The sequence below is a fragment of the Lissotriton helveticus genome, chromosome 5_1 (genome assembly GCF_964261635.1).
Source record: "Lissotriton helveticus chromosome 5_1, aLisHel1.1, whole genome shotgun sequence".
Classification (NCBI taxonomy): domain Eukaryota; kingdom Metazoa; phylum Chordata; class Amphibia; order Caudata; family Salamandridae; genus Lissotriton; species Lissotriton helveticus.
This window is the reverse complement of record NC_136065.1, coordinates 939,970,311-939,989,872: the sequence shown is the minus strand read 5'-3', so window position 1 is coordinate 939,989,872 and position 19,562 is coordinate 939,970,311. Positions and strand designations below refer to the sequence as shown.

Genomic DNA, 19,562 nt, shown 5'->3' with positions numbered 1-19,562 from the left:
ATCTCCCCAATTAATCAATGGTGGGAAAAGATAAGACATATGAAATTGACATCAAGCACATACATGCGATTAAATTAAGTTATAAAGTGTCCAAGAATGCCTTTGCCTGAATTTCAGATTCAAAAAATCTAGTCTGACCTTGATGGATAATTTTGAGCTTAGAAGGAAAAAGCAAAAAAACCTGTGCCCCCTTAGCCTGAAGTGGGGCAATCAACTGACGGAGGAGCCACCTCCGTTCCACCGTGGCCGGACAGAAATCCGGCCTAACGAAAAACTGACAGCCTTTTCCTGACCTTTGCCTGTCAGGCCTGGCTAGATCATAGATCCTTTCTCTGGCTAGAAAATTGTGCAGGCAAATCAAAATAGCACGAGGTTTATTGTCAGTTTGGCCCTGCCGTTGTTGTTTAGGTTTGAAGGGGAAGCGATGGGCACGTTGAATCTCTAAATGCCAGTCCCATTCCTTGACCTCAGGAAACGCCTCTGTAAATAGATCGACCACAAACTGACGAATGTCTGACCCTTCCGTGCCCTCAGGAACCCCCAGAATTCGCAGATTGTTTCTGCGTGCGCGATTTTCCATGTCGACCAATTTTCCTTGAATATCAACCCGCTGAGATTGGATTGCGTCTATGGTGGATTTTTGGGTCACTAGGTCGTTTTCCAAGGTAGAAATCCGAGTTTCAGTCTCTGTGACCCTGGACGCAATGTCCGTGCAGGTTTTTATTACTCTGCGCAGCGAGTTTTGGACTCTGCGGCACGCTCCCTGGGCACGGGCACTTTCTTGGCGGGTTTCCTCCCGGTGGGCCATAATCGTTTGATAAATTATAGCCAGTGTCATTTCGCCTGGGAGCATACCAGAGTTGGACTCCTGAGCAATAGGAACTGGATCTTGAAATCCGCCTTGTACATTGGGTTGAGCAGAGAAAGAGTAGTCCCAGGCTAGGGAGCCAATGTCTGACCCAAGGTCTTGAGGCGCCTATCGAACCGTTGATAGCCCGTTAGATATGGCAACCGAGCTCAGCGCATCACTTGTACGCCAGCCCCCTGACTCACTCCCCTCGTCATCAGTCCAATCTTTATCCAGCCCCTCATCATCAACTGAAGAGCCTGTATGCTCCGAGAGGGAAAAGAAGTTATCTCCATCGGTGTCACACTCTGAGTTCGGTAAGGCAGAGAGTTGAGGGGGGGGAGGGCTACTGAGAGTGTGCTGGATACTGAATCAATAGGGACTACAACTCCCAGCATCCCACTGGGTTGTAAGCCCAAAGTAAGAAACGGTTCCAAATGCTGAGTGCTCCCTGTAGCAATCTCTACCAACACCCCCTCCTGCTCCAATTGCTCAACCGGAATTGTAGGAGCCCCACCAACCGAGTCATTTGACACAGAAGCTGTATTTGCTGATAAAGAAATCGTTTTTGTCTTACCAGACACAGGCACTGAAGGAGACATAGATATACGAGAAGAGCTCTCTATGCCCGGGCTCTGTAAGGGCTTTTTGATGCTTGTATTTAGCCGAGGTTTGAAGAACGTTGGCACCGGGACCGGGAGAGGTTTGAGGGTCTTCGTGGGATTTTTGCCAATCGCAGCCTCCGCCCGGCTCCCCTTGAGCTTTTCACCTGATAGCAGCGTTGTTTGGACCGAGGGAGACACGGGGGGCTGCAGACATCATTTTTGTTTTTCTGCAGCTCGAGGATTCTTTGTTTGTCCCTTTGGCGGCATCGCTGCGCCGCTCATGGAATCAGGATAGTGCCGATTACAGTGGCGAGTACTCAGCACTCCAACAGATAAGAGATGCTGCATCGTGCGGTTCCTTTTTGAGAAGCTGCAGTAGTTTCTAAGCAGCCAGCGGATCATCTCTTTTCCCCAGGATGCAGACGTAGTAAAATCAGGTATGTGCCATAAGCCATGCTGTAGCGCAGAAAGTTGGCAGCCCAACACAGGGGGAGAAGCGCTAGGACCAGCTCACACGGCCAGCGTACTGGCCGCCATCTTGCCCTCTAAAGCTATTGTATTTTAAATGCTGGTTTTATATTGCATATGAGGTACCCCAAGACGAAACACGGAAATGTGTTGGCAATGTCAGTTATTTCTGCTTTCCTAAATAAAAAAATGCTTTCAAAGTTGTGTAGGAAAATGGGGGTGGGGAGCACCTGGTGAGCGGTAGCGGAGAGGCTCGCGCACATAGGGGTCGAGCGGTGTTTTGTACACATGACACCATTAAACGTACTAATGTCAAGGGGCTAACTGAAATCTAAAAATGGCTTTCACCGCCACACAAAATTTGCTAAATATATACTGTTCTTGCCCTTGCATAAGGTAAGGAACGTCTGCCAAGCATAGCGTCATGGGGGGGGGGGGACAATTGTGCAGCAGGTGCACTGGCACCAAGGGCCCTAACAGAGTTAATGGTCCAATAATGTACTCTGCAGCTCAACCAGTGGACGGACTCATTGCCTGCACCAGGACAATTGCCTTAACGCCCTATACACCTCTCCTAGAGACTATTAGTGCAGCAGGTGCAGTAGCACCGGGGTCCCAGAACCATGAAGTGGCAATTAAACACCCACAATGCAAGCTGTGCTCGAACCACAGGTGGAAGGGGACCAGTCTACCTAGACGGTCTTTTGCTGTCCCAGGGTACCGGAAACGGCCACCAGGGAGCGCTGTGTGTGAGGGGAGCTGGGCAGGGGGCCTTTCACTGGGGGTGACAGGCAAGGACTGGGGGTCGTGCTGGCGGGGTAGAGAGGTTCACGGGGTAGCTGTTTACTGCTCAACTTTAAAAAAGTCAAGTGACGTTCGGAGTTGTCCGACTTTCCAAGTTTGCGCACCCCTAGAGGTGTTGTCCGCCCTGTGGATGGAGCACTTCATTATATAATGAATGAATAAGTGTGTATTTGGGTCCGAGGCCTGTTCTAAGACCTAGCCGAGTGCCGTAAGGCGGCCGCCTTGAGTGCACAGCGGGGTTGCTAACAGGCCATTGGGTGAAAGGAGTCTGCGCCCCATGGGTATTTTAAGATGGATCCTGGTGTTTGAGGACCTCTGTGGCCCCGTAGGGCCCGACGATGCCATAACCCTGACATCTGAGATGCCTGCCGTGAGGGGCCCTGGTGGGGGTCTCGTTGGCTGCAGGGGTGCAGGCACAGGCGTCCCGCGGACCCGAGACATGGAAGTGTTTGCCAGACAGAGGAAGGCCCGCCCTGTGCCATGGGGCCACATTGCCATCAAAGACCCCCCCCTCATTGTCTGACGCTCTCCCTGGCCTTATCTGTGTGTCTGAAGACATGAGAGAGGTTACCTTGGGAGAATGGCGGGGTTGGGGGGGGCTAAGACATAGAAACAACTTTTGTGTCTGCCCGTCATGGGAGGCGCACAGTGGAGTGAACTCCTTCGGCAGAACTATGGATGAGTGAGTGAATGAATGGTGAAGTGAGCCGGATGTCCAGCTTATCACTAGGCTTTCAACCCTCGCAGCATCTTTGGTAATGGGGTGACTTGGGTTTGTTACACTGGCGTGAACATGCCAAGTAGAAAACAAGCATTCGCATAGTTGACATAGGCGCATCATAGCGGTATTTTATCAACATTTGCAGAGGCTGAGGCAGGAAAGGGTGAATGTGAGGATAATAACGTTAACTAAAGTCATTCAGTAATTGTACAAGGTGGGTCTTAAATGCAATTTTAAACACAGGGAGGGCACAGATGGATTGGGGGCGGCTCAAGTAATGTGGGCGAGAGGTGGAAGGAACGTGACAGTGAGGCCGCATGAGGAGGGGGAGGGGCGATGACGATAGTCAGGTCGCGTGGTGTTACATGTCTCCTGGTAATGACAGCTTTAAATACCAGAAACAACACACTTTAAACACCACACGCCCAACACCCTCAAACATCCTCCACCTGCCATTACTTGCAACCCTTTGTTGCACAGCCAGTACTTACTACCTGTCTTACATATGGGGCCACCGCCTCTGTCCGGAATTTTAAAACCATTCTTAAAACTCTTCTCTTCCAAAGACACTTCTATGAATAATTCCACACAGGCCATGAGCCTCGTGTCTACATGGCATTCATGTGAGCTCAGTTTTGAAAATATGTATTCTGTAATTTGTTTCCCTAGTTGTGCCACCTTTCGTTTTTATAATCGGGCGTGTATCCGTCACTCGTTAATATGTAAATTCCACCATAAGTACCTATAAAACTTTCACTCCTTATGTAACTGACTTCGTTCTATTGTAAAGAGGCTCTGACGCCATTGGGTAAAGTTCGACCTACATACAAAATTACCACGAGGCATGCCCCGACTTTCGACCCACAGCCCTGAAAGTTATTTGGGATGCACAGTGCTTAGTGTACACAAAAACAACAACAGTCGGGATCACTGACCCCCTTGGCAGAAGGGATCAATACTGATAGTCCTGGTGGAGGAACCGCCGCCCCTCGTATCCGCCGAAGATAACCCGAACAATGTCCCATGGGCCTGGGCGGAACCAAAGGATTCAAGCACAAGGAGGCGAGGAAATGGGCCCTTCAGAGCTGCTGGACTCCGCCAATGGGAGAAGTGAGCACAGGAAGTGCTAAGGGATGGTGCGCTCTATTGCTTGTAGGCTCAGTAGGAAGTGAGTTAAAAATACAAGAACGCGGGCGGGAACGCAATTTTAATAATTCCAAAGGAAAACAAGCATTGGCCTCGCGAGCGGCCTCGAGGCGCGATATGTGGTGGGGGAGGGAGAGAAGTGGGAGTAGTGTGCACGCGCAGCCAATGCTTGAAAAAACAAGCAACAAACACTAGCGCCTCACGGGGCGGGGTCGAATCACTCGCGGGAGCGATAATTGCGACCAGATGGGCCGCGAGTGAATCTCCTGACGTGCACACGATGCTATTGAAGGCAATGGAACGTGTGCACGTGCTTGGCTGAAAAGCCTTTGCACTGGGAAAAGGTCTTTTTCCTTTGCAAAGCATGCGCGTTGCGAAGGCCGAGACCTAAAAAGCATTCCAGAGTATTCAGCAAGCAACCACCTTTTTTGTAGTTTTATATAGCGCAAATGCAAACCAAAGCTAGCGGAGCGCTGTACATGAGCACCAGTTGCATTCTTTCCTTTTTTGGAATGAAGAAAGTGATTTGCCCAGAACCATAAGATGTTGAGCCAGCACCAAGACTTAAATCCGGTTCCCCAGCTGCAAAGTCTACTGCTCAAGTTGTCGTGCCACATGCTCTCCCGGTGTTTATAAAAGGATGCATAGGAGGTATGCTTTTCCACTGCACAGTTGGCCGAAAATAAATATGGGCGGTCTCAAGCAGCAAACATTGCAAGTATAAAACAGGCCAGGATTTGCTCAGAATCACAGGATGTTGAGCCTGCCACTGAGCTTTGGACACAGTTGTCTAGCTTCAGAGTCAGCCAATCACAGAAACAGAACCCTTGAGAGAATACTGAAAGAGGCAACAGCAAACAGAGAATGGAGCGAGTGAAAACACGAGTGTTCATGTGAAGTGTTCAAAAACAAAGAACAAAGTAGGTCCTAAAATGGTCATAAAATGGATACTAGTACTTGGTCCATACTCTCCAGAGGGTTAAACACAAGAAGAGCCATGACGCATGCATGCCATGGACAAATGGGGAGAAAGAATATGAGAGCGACAATGACGCCAGCAAAGGAGAAGCCTATGGGCGGGCTGAAACCCACATATTGAATAAAACATTCTCTTCGAAATAGCATCATTACAGGATTTTTGCTCTCAGCTGTTACGTAGTCTTTTTTGCCTTTTAAAATAGCAAGAGATAGAGGGGGAAATGTAGTGCCTCTAATAATTGGAATGCTGCTACTTTAGAGTGCCAACTCACATGGGACAAACCACACTTTCAGCTCAAACCAGGATACAGCATCATCAGAAGGAAAAATATAATCAGTGAAAGTGACTATGCGTGGAGTACCAAAATCTAGTAAAGTCACTCATGCGCTTGAGAAAAGAAGTAGAAAACAGAAGAGGCAGTATGAATAGATGGTACATTTCTACAACAACAAAGCAAAAAAGCAGGCGCAATACAGTGGCAGGAGCGATTAAAAACAGTAGCGCTATGTGGTAAGTGACTTTTTTATATAAAGCAGGCAGGATACAGCAGTACAAGCAGGAGCGTGTAAAAACAGTAGCTCTTCTGAAATGCGCACATAATGAAAAAAATGTAGTCCGAAACACTGCCTTAGAATGGCCGCTGTGTAGGCTTAGGTGTAGGTGGCCACTGCTCTTGCATAGGGCTAAACTCTTCAATAGGCATGACGCATGCATGCCATTGACAAAAGGGGAGAAGGAATAAGGGAGCAAGGTGGTAGCCACTTAATGGCAAATCTATGGGTGGGCTGTAGCACACAACAGTAAATACAGCATTGTCCCTTCCAGACAGTGCATGCACGCCCTCTAGAGCCGAGAACTAAAAAGGTATGCTGAATTCTATATATAAAGTTCAGCCCTCCAATTTTTAGTCTACATACACATAAAATGCGCACCAAATCGTCAGTCAGTGGAAGAGGGACATATCAGACAAAAGTAGCTGAAAGAGAGAGCCATGTGGGAACCTGCTTATTTTGCAGTTGTCGACCACAAATTGTTCTAGAAATTAGAAAGTGAACGCAGAAGTGTATATGAAATGACTGTGATTATTAGCAACAAGTGAGTTTTTTTCGAAGGGCGGCAGTGTTGGAATTTTAAGGTGGAGTGTTATAGGAGTGGTGTTGGGATCTAGCTGTTTGTGTTCCATGAACAAATCATTAATGTTAATAACATATGAAGGAGATGACCCAGCAGAGGTCTTTGGGTACATAACACCATGTATCGCACATTCACACCTGTGTTTTTAAGTACATCAGTGATTCTTAACCTTTTGACTTCTGTGGACCCCCACTTTATCATTACTGGCACCTGGGGACCACCTTTGAATCATTATTGGAATCTGAGGACCCCAACTGAGTTATTACTGGAAGCCAGGGACCTCTGAATAAGAATTTTAAATTATTTAAACTGCAACACAATAAACAAAAAATACAAAAACAAGCATCGATCAAAAAAATACAGAAAATTATAAAATATTTAAATCACAAATATAAAAAATCCGAATTTTTATTTTAGTGACAAGGTTGTAGCTTTTCTAAATTTAATTTAGCCACTCATTGTCCATGCTATATTCTGTTTGCACTTAACTACTCCCATAAATCAATCTGACGATATAAGCTACATTTTTGCCTCCAATTTCAAATTCCTTCACATTTACAAAATGTTTTATATTTTTCAGCTTTAAATTATGCTTCTTCATTTAAATATACCTTATAATCTGTTTAAATTATTTAATTTTCTAAGAAGTCACAGACCTCCACAGTAAGCTATGCAGCCCTCAGGGTTCCCCAGACCACAGTTTAAGAACCACTGAACCAGATCTTCAGAGTCTAAAAGTTTCATAAGTGCAAATTCACTTGCATTTTTTGAGTGTGATTAAGGGAAAGTGCAGACAATGAGCCTCACTTGAGCAAAATTGTTTTTAAAACATATTTGATTCCATTAACATATTCATAGGTTTATAAAATTGTAAGTACTCCCATTTCCTTTGCTTTTCAATGTGTTCAGTCTATTATTAACGATCAAACTGTATGAAGGGTATTCAAAACCCAGCGTCATATTAGAAGATGCTAAAATACATAAAAGAGCACATAGACACATTTTTCATTGCAATAATAATGTGTGAAGGGATTTGGTGATACACTGATCTTTCTAATAATTAATCTATTGTAACTATAACATACACAGACTGACAGAGAAAAGAAGATAGAAACTATACAGTTTCATGAATTTTAGATTTGGTAGAATCGTGAATTAAAAGTGGCACCAGTAAAATGCCTGCATTAAATTAATTCATATTTTAGGGTCCACAATCTTTAATCCTTTATTATTTAATGAAAATGTCTTAAAAGCTCAAACAAGTACATAAAGAAATAAATCAATACAACAATGTATTTTAGTGTCTTACCTCATGTTGCTCGACCACTTCTTCATCGAAAATGTTGATATATACTTTGTCCTTAATATTAGACAAGCTAGAAAAGCTGTAATCGCCATTAGGAGATCTAGATTAAAATGTATTTACAGTGTAAATTCAACAATTCAAACAGTGCAATTGTTTGTTTCCAAATAAAATAGACAGTGATTATAAATGTTTACTATTTAACCTTGGTAAAAAAGAAGAATGCATAAATGGATATCTGATCTTATGGCCAAAGTAGGTTTTAGAGTAACTTAAACTTTCTTTCTTATAGTAGACAGGTCATGTATTAAAGACCACCTACCCATTATCAGTCATATCCACACTGCATTAGAAGGACAAGAATTACAGGGACAGAATGTAAGCTTCATGTATTTGATAACATATGCAACTTCCTCTATTGCGGTTTTTAAAAATAAAACCATTCCTAACTTGTGGTTTTTTCTGTACATGCCTGCACATTCCTGAACTGTATTTTCCCTGTTTCGATAATTGTTTGCCTTGACTTACTAATTTTTTCTACAGTCTGTTTTTATTTAGTAAAGCAGCATCTATCTCAATGGAGAGATCCACAATTATTTTCAAAGTCCTGAAAAGCTCTCCCTAGGAGTTGTCAGAAACATTTTCCATTCCTCTAAGCTGCTTCTTACACACTTAATAAGCTTTTATGGATACAGGGTTAATTTTAACTTGTTATTTTGTCATCTTCTGTTTCAGGAGTTACCTCAATTTCCTTTTCCTTTAGTTCAGGTTTGAAGAATATCATTATTTCTCAGTTTTCTTACTTGCATACTTTTCCATGAAGTTAGATATCCACTAACTGAGAATTGATACTTGTTAATCTTTGCCTCAACACAAACAAATATATTGTCTTGCAGGAGTTCCATAAACTTTGAAAGATTCAAGTTTTTTATTTTTTTTATTTTGGTATATGTTTTTCTAAAAGTATGAGATAGTCTTCTGACTTGTTAATTCTGCCACATGAAGTACTTCTTCGTTGTCAGTCTATTTCAGGTCATAGCCATATGTTCTCTCAATCATTATGTTATGGTAGTATCCAATCCCAAATATGTAATTTCTGAAGAAGGTATTCCATGTGTTAAAAGCTAGTTTGTCATCACTGTTATTAAGTATATTTTAAAGTCACTCAAAATAACCAACACCACAAGGGGTAATCCTATATGTTTCTTATGGAACTACATAAAAGCCATTTAACACACTGATAGTACAATTAGTCCTGCTTTAGAGTGGAGAAAGTCTGGTACATAGTGAGCATGCTATCCTCCTTAAACTAGTCCTTAAAATCTATGCGATTCATAGTTTAAGTGTCTTTGTACTGCTTATTGGTCTTGTAGGACGTATTAGGAGGTGGTTACGGTTTTTTGACTCCTACAATTGGTTTAGTATATTCTAAAACACGTTTTTGCAGTCACAAACAACTAGTGGACTGTTTGTCACTGTAAAAACGTTTAGTACATTGGGCCCTATTGTATCTGCATGGAATGTGGGGAATTTAATAGGCATAATTTTGTGGTGGGGTTTAATAAATCGGACCTAGTTCTGAAAGTAATTTCAAGACTATATTGCAGTTCAAGAAGGAATCTAATCCTCTTCCAACCCCTAGAATGGTGACACAAACATGGCATACACACAAGTGGAAGCAAGAATCAAGCAAACATTTTCAGAATTGCCAAGCACATCTCTGTGTACCCAGTACCCTAAAAGCAGAGCACATTTTCCCTGGCACCCGATATCAGGGCCCTGAAGGACAAGAGACAACTCAGGTGAGTGCAGGAAGTGTAAAAGCCTCACACTCTTCCCCTTTTCGAAGGGCCATGTTTACTTGGAAATAAACAATGGAATCTCTTAATCAAAGTTGAGCCATTACCTGAAGTGGCTGGTTCTTAAGACCTGTCACAAGGCTGGTAGACTTCTCAATCAATCGGACACTGCAATTTTCCTCAAAAAGAAGCACATCTCCTTGTAAATTCCTATTCACCATCTACAATAACGGGTTTGGGTGGTGTGGAGTCTTCATTAAATATCTAGGACAAGTAGGCTTGGTCCTTCTTTCCTGAGCTATTTCCAAATTAGAGATAAAATTGTTATGACTTTGGGTCTTAGGGAAATCACTCAACTGGCGGAGGTTGGTCTTCAGAAAAGGAACAAAAAGGACAAGATCTAGGATTGGATCTATAATTTGCAAAGTAAGGGCCAAATCCAATGGATACATGCTTGGCATTGTTATATGTGAACTCACGCAGATGAAAGTAAGGATTTTCAATTGGATTGAATTGCGCTGACAACATAATGTAGATAGTCTTACAGAGTTCTATTGAATCTTTCTGTCTGGCAATTGGTCTGGGGATGATACCCTGATGAGAGAGCTCTCTTGATGCACAGATTATGACAAAGCTGGGTTCAAAATTTAAATCGAACTCATAGTTCCCTGTCAAAACCAATCTTCATTGGAAATTCACGGAGTCTTTCAATTTAAAAAAAGAAGATCGTTGCCATGTGCAAGGCTGGAGGCTGTTAGGACAAGGGAGAAAAATGTACCATCTTGATAAAAAAAATCTACAGTAACCATGATGCTATTTCAATCTTGATATTTTGTGAGATGCAGAATAAAATTGAAAGAAAGGATTTCTCACGGGTGTTCAGGTAACTATACAGGATATATTGCATAAACTAAGACTCTGGCTTAGATCTACAAGGTTTCCTTTCACACCCACGGATGCCTGAACTTAGTGCAGTGCACTAACGCTTGAATCAGAAAGGACAGGTTACTGTAGTCCCACACAACCCCACTCAATATATAGTTAATGTGGTGTTTGTGGTTTTTGGGCTAATAACAGTCCAGTACAAAAGCTTCAGGAACGCAGTGGTAATTCAAACCCAATTTCGTTCTTTATATCACACACAAGCACTACACTAAGAAAAATACACTTTATTCTTTAAAATGTTGCATTTCAACAGTCTCATCCTGTTGCTTAGCACATGTAAAAAAAACACGATAATACTATAAAAACAGCACTAACGCATGTTGTTAATGACAAGATTAAAATGAAAATCTCTACAATAGTGAAAATATCATCTGAAAGCCTACTTCTATACAAAACACTATGAGAGCATGGAGCAGCTTAACTTGCATCTAGAGTTTCTTAGGAGGAATGAGTGCATTGCATACTTGTTTACAGAAGCTGAAGAAGCTGTTGTTATCAGTAGCTGGGAGAAAGTGTTTCCTCAAAAGGAAAACAAACATCAACATCAGTTGGGCTCAGCTCCTCTCTGGCTTGGCTTGGTATCAGCTCTCTACATAGAACGGGCTGCTGCAGCAGTACTGCAGTCTGGCAGTCTCTGTCAGGATCTTCCGGCAGTATTTTGTGTGATAATCTGGGGTGAAGGACCTCTTTATCTACCTGGCCACTTAATGAGCCTTATAAGCTGTTGATAACTGATCTTATCTGATATAGTAATATTTTGTGTAATTTCTGACATAATCTGTGTGCATCAATAGGCTAGTCTTAGACGCATTATTATGTACAAATAAGGTAAACATACCCCAAGTCAGATTACATAGTTTATGTTAATATTGTTAGCTGGCCTTGAAATATAGATAATAAGACACTAATCCCAGACTGATGTTGCATTGGGTGTCTTATGGATGTCCCTGTCTGGATGACTTGACACCTTCATAGGGTCTGGAGAAGATACGGACAGACAGCATCTACTTCAAAGGTAGACATGTGGATGACTGATGACCAGGTAGAAAATGGAGTCTCAGTGTGCTCAAAATGGAGTCTTGCCTTAAGGTATTTATGTCAGATGTTGAAGCCCAAACATTAACAGCTGGGTCTCCTTAGTTTGACCACAATCACAACAAGACTCAAAATAGTCTACCATGTCCACATGGAGAGTTCGCCACCAGATTCTTCTCCTGACTAGTTCGTCAATGGTCTTCTGTCCTCATGTAACACTGTCAATGAGACATGACTTAACTGTAACATTATTTTCTGTAAGCCTTTTGTAGAATAAAGAGAAACTGATTTACAGAAATGTAGCCTTACTTCATTTGAATTTTTATTCCTATTCTTCTACGGGGATCAGCTCCACTCTCCTTTGTCTCCATCTGAACTTGATCTAAAAAAAACTAAATGTTTTAAGTTTTTGTAGAAAAGTTCCTTGGCAAAATAATCTTTTGGTTAGATAGGGAACTTACCTTTTCAGGACACATTATTGACAGGCTATCAGCAGCAGTCTTCTGAGAACCAAGTAAGTATGTGATGCAGAAATCATACTGTTGAAAAAAGAATGCCCATCTAGTCTGGCAACCGTTCCTACATTAAGTCTGCTGTAAGGCTTACAAATTGCAGTTTTTTGTTCTAATTATGCACTTGTAGGGTTCTCCTGATGGAAAACGTCTCCATTCCTTAAATGCTACCTTAAAGGCAAATAGTACCTTATCATATACCGAATAATTATTTTCTGATGTACTTGGTTTACAGGAGTAGAAGACCACTGGATCTTCCTTTTGCTTATCATTTTCTTGAAAAAAAGACTACCCCTGTGGCCTGATCAGTGGTGTCTGCCTCCACCATGAATGGTTTTGTGAAGTCAGAAGTTAGTAGAACTGGAGCTTCTGTTAAGGTTTTCTTTAGTCGGGAGGATGCAATAGATGCATCTTTGGACCATTTGAAAGTTCTTGCTTTCTTGTAAAGATCCATAATTGCACTCAAGATCTTCTACAATTTTGATACAAGCTTTCAGTTATAATTGACTAAACCAATCAGACTTTGCATTTCCCGAACAGTAGTTGAGTTCTTCCACTCTAACATGGTCTTCACTTTCTTCTCCTCCATGGCCAGGCCATTTGCAGATAGAATAAAAGCAAGATATTCTACAGAGTCTTTGCCAGAAGATGGTTCTCCTTTAACTGATGAAGTACTTCTTTTACGTGTAAATCATGCTGATCTGGATGCTTTGAAAATATCAAGATATCATCCAAATAACCAACCATGGGATGAATATCACCAAAGATGGCATACATGAACTGCTAAAAAACTGCCAGGGCATTACATAAGCCTAATGCCATAACTCTGTACTCATAGTGTCCCAGAGGTGTTCAAAAGGCAACCCTCCACTCATCCCCTTTATTGATTCAGAGCACTTTTGTAAACCTATTTTAAATCGAGCTTGGCAAATACTTTGGGCCAGATTCACAAAGGTAAAGTTAGATGAAATTCTAACTTTACGATACCGAAAGTCTAACTGTACGACTTTCAGTATTCACAAAGGGCAAATGCCCTTTGTGAATACCGAAAGTCGTGAATTTAGACTTTCGTCTCTCTTTCCCTTTGTGAATCGGACCCTTTGGCTTTTTCTTATAGCATCTAGGGTGCAGGATTAGTAGATAATGGAGATCTGATTAAGGCAATTTGTTGGAACCAACACAATGAGGTTCAATAAGCCAATTTTGAATGTTTTTATCCAAGTATTTCTGGGGGGCCTTATGTTCACTCTGGGGAAAGGAATACATTAGTTCAAATGTTACTGAAGAATTTGACATCAACTCTATGGCACAGTCAAAGGTTTGATGATGAGTTAAGACTTAGGGCCAGATGTAGGTCACCAAATACCGGTCGGTAACGGCCGATTTCGGTCGTTACCGACCGGTATTTGGTGATTGAGATGTAGGGGGCCTAAATTTTACAGAATCAGTAAATTTACCGATTCGGTAAATTTACCGATTCTGTAAAATACTGATTCTGTAAATTTACCGAATCGGTAAATCTATATGTAGGTGGCACTGCAAACAGTGCCACAGGCCCCTAAGAATTCGTTATTTACCATGTAATACTATTGCATGGTAAATACCGAATTCCTGTGTACATGCACATCTGTGCATGTACACCTGTGCCATGTGCCTCACAGACATGCCCTATGGGCATGTATGTGTGTCACATGGCACACAAGCCTGAATCAGGGGTGCAATGGGTGTCAAAGTGACACCCTGTCCCCCTTGTCAATTTGGTAATTTTACCGAATCGGTATTTACCGATTCGGTAATTGCCATTGGTTCCTATGGGCCTCAAGGCCCATAGGAATCAATGGCAATTACCGAATCGGTAAATACCGATTCAGTAATTACCGAATTCTACAGATTCGGTAAATTAATCGGTAAAAATACCTACATAGCATTTACCGATTTGTAAATACCAATCGGTAAAATTCTGTATTTACGAATCGGTAAATGCCATTTACCTACATCTGGCCCTCAGTCTTCTGGGTCAGTTAAACATTACAAGATAATCCTTGTACTTATTTGGAAGGCATAAGAATTGAGCTACCACCTCTTGTGAATTACAGAGGAAGACAAATACATTGTTTGACCTAAGGCTGGCTTACCAAACATTGTTGAAAACATGATTCAAAACCAATGAGGATTGTCTTGCCAGTCCAATTTATTAAAAGTCTGTATTTTCCAGTTTATGCCTAGAATTATCTAGTTGCGGCCAGCAAGACTGGTGGGTGGCGGGGCGGGCATAGGCGTTGGGGAGCAGGTTTCGTGCGGGGGCGGAAATACATTTTTTTTAAACTTACCTCAAGGCTGGGTCCCGCGTCTGCTCTGCTCCTGATCTCCTACCTCTGCCAGGAACAGGAAGCAGGCAGCCCGGCTCCCACTCCTAAACCAATCACAACACTGCAATGCAGCAATGTGATTGGTTTGGAGCGCTTAGCCAGGGGCTGAAGGAGGTAAACATGTTCTCTATGCAGGCTGTAATGCAGCCTGCATAAAGAACAGGGATGTGCGCATGACTGGTTTGGGCGGCCCAAGAGTGCCGATCAAACAGTCATTGCTTGGAGAGCAAAGCAGCCCCTGCCGCAAAGCAACTGTCAAGATTCATACCCGAGGAAGGGCTAGATAGTGGGAAACATGGTTGAATGCATGAACTACATCTCCCAGAATTCTAGGGATGGTGTTAGTCCTATCTTCCTTTCTTATCTTCTTTTAATTGCTTCCTGCCAGGGGAAAGGTGCTTGTCACCTGAAAGAAGAAGCCGACTTGCGATCCCTAATTCCTTCGCGCCTGGGGCGCTTTGTTCCTTCGAGCGCCGGACGGCGCTGAATTCTTCGTTGTCACCTTTGCATCAGGGGCGCCGTGTGATTTTCCTCGCTCCAAAAGGCGCTGAAACCCTAATGACTCTTCGCGCCTTTGGCGCCTTGTTATTTTCCTTGAGCGCCGAACTGCGCTAAGTATTTCTGAACTCCTCGCGCTTGGGGCACTTTCATTCTCCCGCACCAGGAAGCGCGAGAGCCGTTGTTTGTTGTGCGCTGGACGCTTCCGTTCTCGTAAACGTCGAACGGCGTTTTTTGGTTGTTATTATTGCACCCAGGGCATTTGGCCTCAATGTGGCCTCCTGAGCAGAAAGGAGCAATCTCCTTCGCATAGAGTACGTGACCTTCTAGCCTCTGCTACGAGGTAATGGATCTCCTAGCTCTTTGAGCTGTTGAGGGCTCGGATTAGTTGTGCATGCAGCATTGGATTGGTCTACACTGCGGATATAGAATAGAAACCGTCATATATTTTTACTACAAGAGTACCAGAGGACAGACTGGTGACAGATAAGTGCATAGTAGTTAAGAAGTATCTAATTACCTATTATGCCTTAGAACTATCACTGCTATTGAAGTGATACGAACTCTATTTGCTTTCTTTTCTTTATTTTTCCTTTTGTGCCTTTTTTTGTTATGAGGTGCTGGCAGCAGTGTTAATTGTAAGTGTATCACATACAGATATTACATTGATAGAGCACTGCCAGTGTTGTCTGTATATTTATGTGTGGATGATTATATCTTTATACAGGATACACTGAGTCACTGCAGGGAGAGGGGTCTGCACAACTCCACAACAGTACTCGTACCACGTCAGTTGACTGCTGCAACTTTATTGTTTCCTTTGTCCCTTTTTTCTCCTTCCCCAACTATGGTAGCATCTGGCGGGTGTTTGTAATACTCCTAGGTGGTTCCATTTAGGGGAGGGAGTAAACCAGCTTCTCATCGCTCCTGCTGTATCCGGCTGAACAGGTTAGTGATAACCTCATTCGTGACAGAGTGACAAGCCCACGGATACTTACAGCCTGAGCGATGGACACCAATACGGTACTCACTTCGGTGTTGGAAACGTTAACTGCCTTACGCATGGAAGTTGATGCCTTCAGAGGGGAAAGTCCAGAGTTGAGGAATGAAATGGGCACCCTAAGAAGGGAGGTGGCGGGTCTGTCCCGTGGTGGTCCTACGAGCGCTAGAGGGGCCCCTCCTATTAGGAACTGGACTCTTCCCCCTCCCGCTCCACATGACATATCTCAGAATCAGAGTGGAGGAGTTGGACCATCTACCATACAGGTGATCCAACCTCTTCAGTTGCCATTAGCTCCACCTGAGAGAAATTTTGGAGATCCAAAAAAGTTTGGAATTTTCTTAGGACAGTGTAAATTGCACTTCATGTGCAAGCCTGCAGTATTTCCCGATGATCGGTCCAAAACCGCATTTGTTATGTCCTACTTGGGTGGAAAGGCTGCCAGTTGGTCCTTCCCACTCATAGAGAGGAATGACCCTATGTTACTCAATTTCCATACCTTTTGTGAGGAAATGCGCAAACATTTTGATAGGAAGGCACACCAGCTGTCCCTGGATAGGGAACTCATCACATTAAAGCAGGGTTCACAGGACCTATTGTTGTACATAACCACATTTAATAGGCTGGTAGTAGAAACGGAGTGGCCTGTTGAAAAAAGGACGTTGTTATTCTATCAAGGGCTAAAAGCCGAATTGAAAGATGTGTTAGCTCAAGTAGTCCACATGCCCGCTACTTGTGATGAACTGATCGACCTAACTGTACAACTGGATCACCGTCTTCTTGAAAGGAAAGGTGATCAACAGCGTTCAGAACCTCGCTTTGTGTACTCTCGGCCAAGGGCTGTTGTGGAAGAACATACACCTGCTTCTGATGGTACCGAACCCATGCAAATCAGTGGCATACGGGGACCACTGAGTCAGGAAGAAAGGAACAAACGGCGTAACCAAAAGCTGTGTATGTACTGCAGGAAGGCTGGACATTATATCAAAGACTGCAAGGATCCAAGAAGGTGCCAGTGGTAGAGTACTTACCGGAACCGTCGGAAAACTAAGGTACTCAAGCAAGAATGAGACCCCTTGTTTGAGTCAGGATTTGAATGAGGTCTTTTCTGCTGTAGCCAATACAGTACAATCATCTGTGGCCCATATGAACGTGTGTGTTACGTTGGAATTGCCAGGGGAGAAGCCGGTCCTGGTGCATGCTCTGTTGGATTCTGGGGCTACTGGCAATTTCATCGATCAGCAGTACGCGCATGAACTGGGTATACCATGCATACAAAAAGAGACTCCAGAACCTGTGAGAGCAGTGGACGGAACCGCCTTAACATCTGGGCCAGTTTGTTATCATACACGTTTGTTACCCATGCAATTCAGAATGAATCATTTCGAAACCATACGATTCGACCTCATTGACGCTCCAAACTTCAAACTTATCCTGGGCATGCCATGGCTCACGCTACATAATCCACTCGTGAAGTGGGCCGCCCGTACTGTTACCATGAATTCTTCTTTTTGTGCGGAACATTGTCTCAGAGACAAAAGACCAATGCTCCCAGTCTGTTAGTGCGGCCGAATTATTGGCAAGTGCCAGCACTACTCAAAGTGTGTGCTGTATGTCTACGCTACTAGACGAATATAAGCACTATAAATCGGTGTTTGATGAACAAGAAGCGAACAAATTGCCTCCTCATATGGACTATGATTGTGTAATCGATCTGGAGCCAGGAGCTAGCATTCCATGCAGCCGCATTTACGCACTAACCGAAGCGGAGACAGTCTATCTTCAACAATATCTGGAGAAATTGTTATCCTTTGGCTTCATTCGTCCTTCTTCATCCCCAGCCTCTTTGCCTCTGTTTTTTATTCCAAAACGAGGAGGAGGCTTGATGGCATGCATCGATTATAGTGCCATAAATAGAGTCACAAAGAAAAATCGATATCCCTTGCCATTGATACCTGTGTTGTTGGATCAGCTGAAAGGATCCACCATTTTTACCAAGTTAGATCTGAGGGGAGCATACCACCTGGTTCGAGTGCGGCGGGGGATGAGTGGAAAAAGGCTTTCTGCACCAAATTCGGGTTGTTTGAGTATCAGGTGATGCCCTTCGGTCTCTGCAACGCCCCCGTCGCATTCCAATACTTCATGGATGAAGTATTGAGAGGATTGCTAGACGTGTCGTGCATCGTCTACATTGATGATATTTTGATTCACTCCGCTTCTGTTGAAGACCATGTCCGTCATGTTGATGCGGTACTTGAACGCCTACAACAACATTCCTTACACGCTAAACTTGAGAAGTGTCTTTTTCACGCTAAGGAAGTAGAATTTTTGGGATATGTCATCGGACCTGGTGGAATATGCATGGATAAGAAGAAGACAGACGCCATCACCCGTTGGGAATCACCCTCCAGTGTCAAGGCCTTACAGAGCTTTCTGGGATTCGCCAATTTCTATAGACGCTTCATCAGAGATTTCTCTAAGATCATTCAGCCAATGACACATTTACTATGCAAGGGAGCCGTCTTTCTGTGGAACGATGCTGCAGAACAGGCATTTCGTATACTAAAGAACTGCTTCACCAGTGCTCCAATTCTACGTCATCCTGATCCCAGTCGCCCTTTTGTAATGGAAACAGGCGCTTCTTACTACGCTATAGGAGGTATACTCTCACAACGTCATCCGGAAACAGGACAACTACACCCCGTTGCTTTCTTTTCCAAGAAACTGTCTCCATGTGAAGTGAACTACAGCATTACCGACAAAGAGCTGCTAGCCATAAAAAAGGCCTGTGAAGAGTGGAGACACCACTGAATGGGAGCACGACATCCAGTGGAAATCTATACAGATCACCGGAATTTGCTGTTTCTGAAAAGTGCAAGAGCCTTAACACCACGGCAACTACGTTGGTCCTTGTTATTTGCTGATTTTGATTTTATCATAAAGTACAGACCTGGACCACAGAACGGGAAAGCGGATGCCCTGTCAAGACCTACGCCTGTACCTGACATTTCTTTGGCTCATATCGAAGAACCCCCCTGTATTCTTCATAAGGCCTCATTTCCAGTTGAGATAATGGCTATAACAACAGCGTCAGCCTTTTTGGATGAGGTACGAAAACAAGTGGAGAAGGTATACGTACAAGGGTGGGTTCTTATGGATCCTGAACACCGGTCCACAAGCAAGGACTTGCTGTTTTATGATAAGAGGCTCTATGTCCCGGAGCGTGATCTACAGCTCCAAGTCCTGCAATGGACTCATAACTCTTCTTTAGCAGGGCATGTGGGAAAACTGAAAACTGTACAGAACATGAACCGATATTTCTGGTGAGAGACATTGAAGTCAGACACCGAACAATATGTAGCAGACTGCTCTATTTGTGCACAGGCAAAGGCGCAAC

The 19,562-nt window shown here is 43.4% G+C and overlaps 1 protein-coding gene across 7 annotated transcripts in view; it reads right to left on the bottom strand.

The window, feature by feature from the left end:
* Positions 1-19,562, bottom strand: part of CC2D2B (coiled-coil and C2 domain containing 2B) — a 1,917,855-nt gene that overhangs the window by 291,137 nt on the left and 1,607,156 nt on the right. For all 7 annotated transcript variants that reach the window (XM_078643430.1, XM_078643434.1, XM_078643435.1 and 4 more), the window contains one exon: positions 8,014-8,110. In XM_078643430.1, the coding sequence (XP_078499556.1) occupies positions 8,014-8,110 (97 nt within the window). The remainder of the gene's footprint in view (positions 1-8,013; positions 8,111-19,562) is intronic.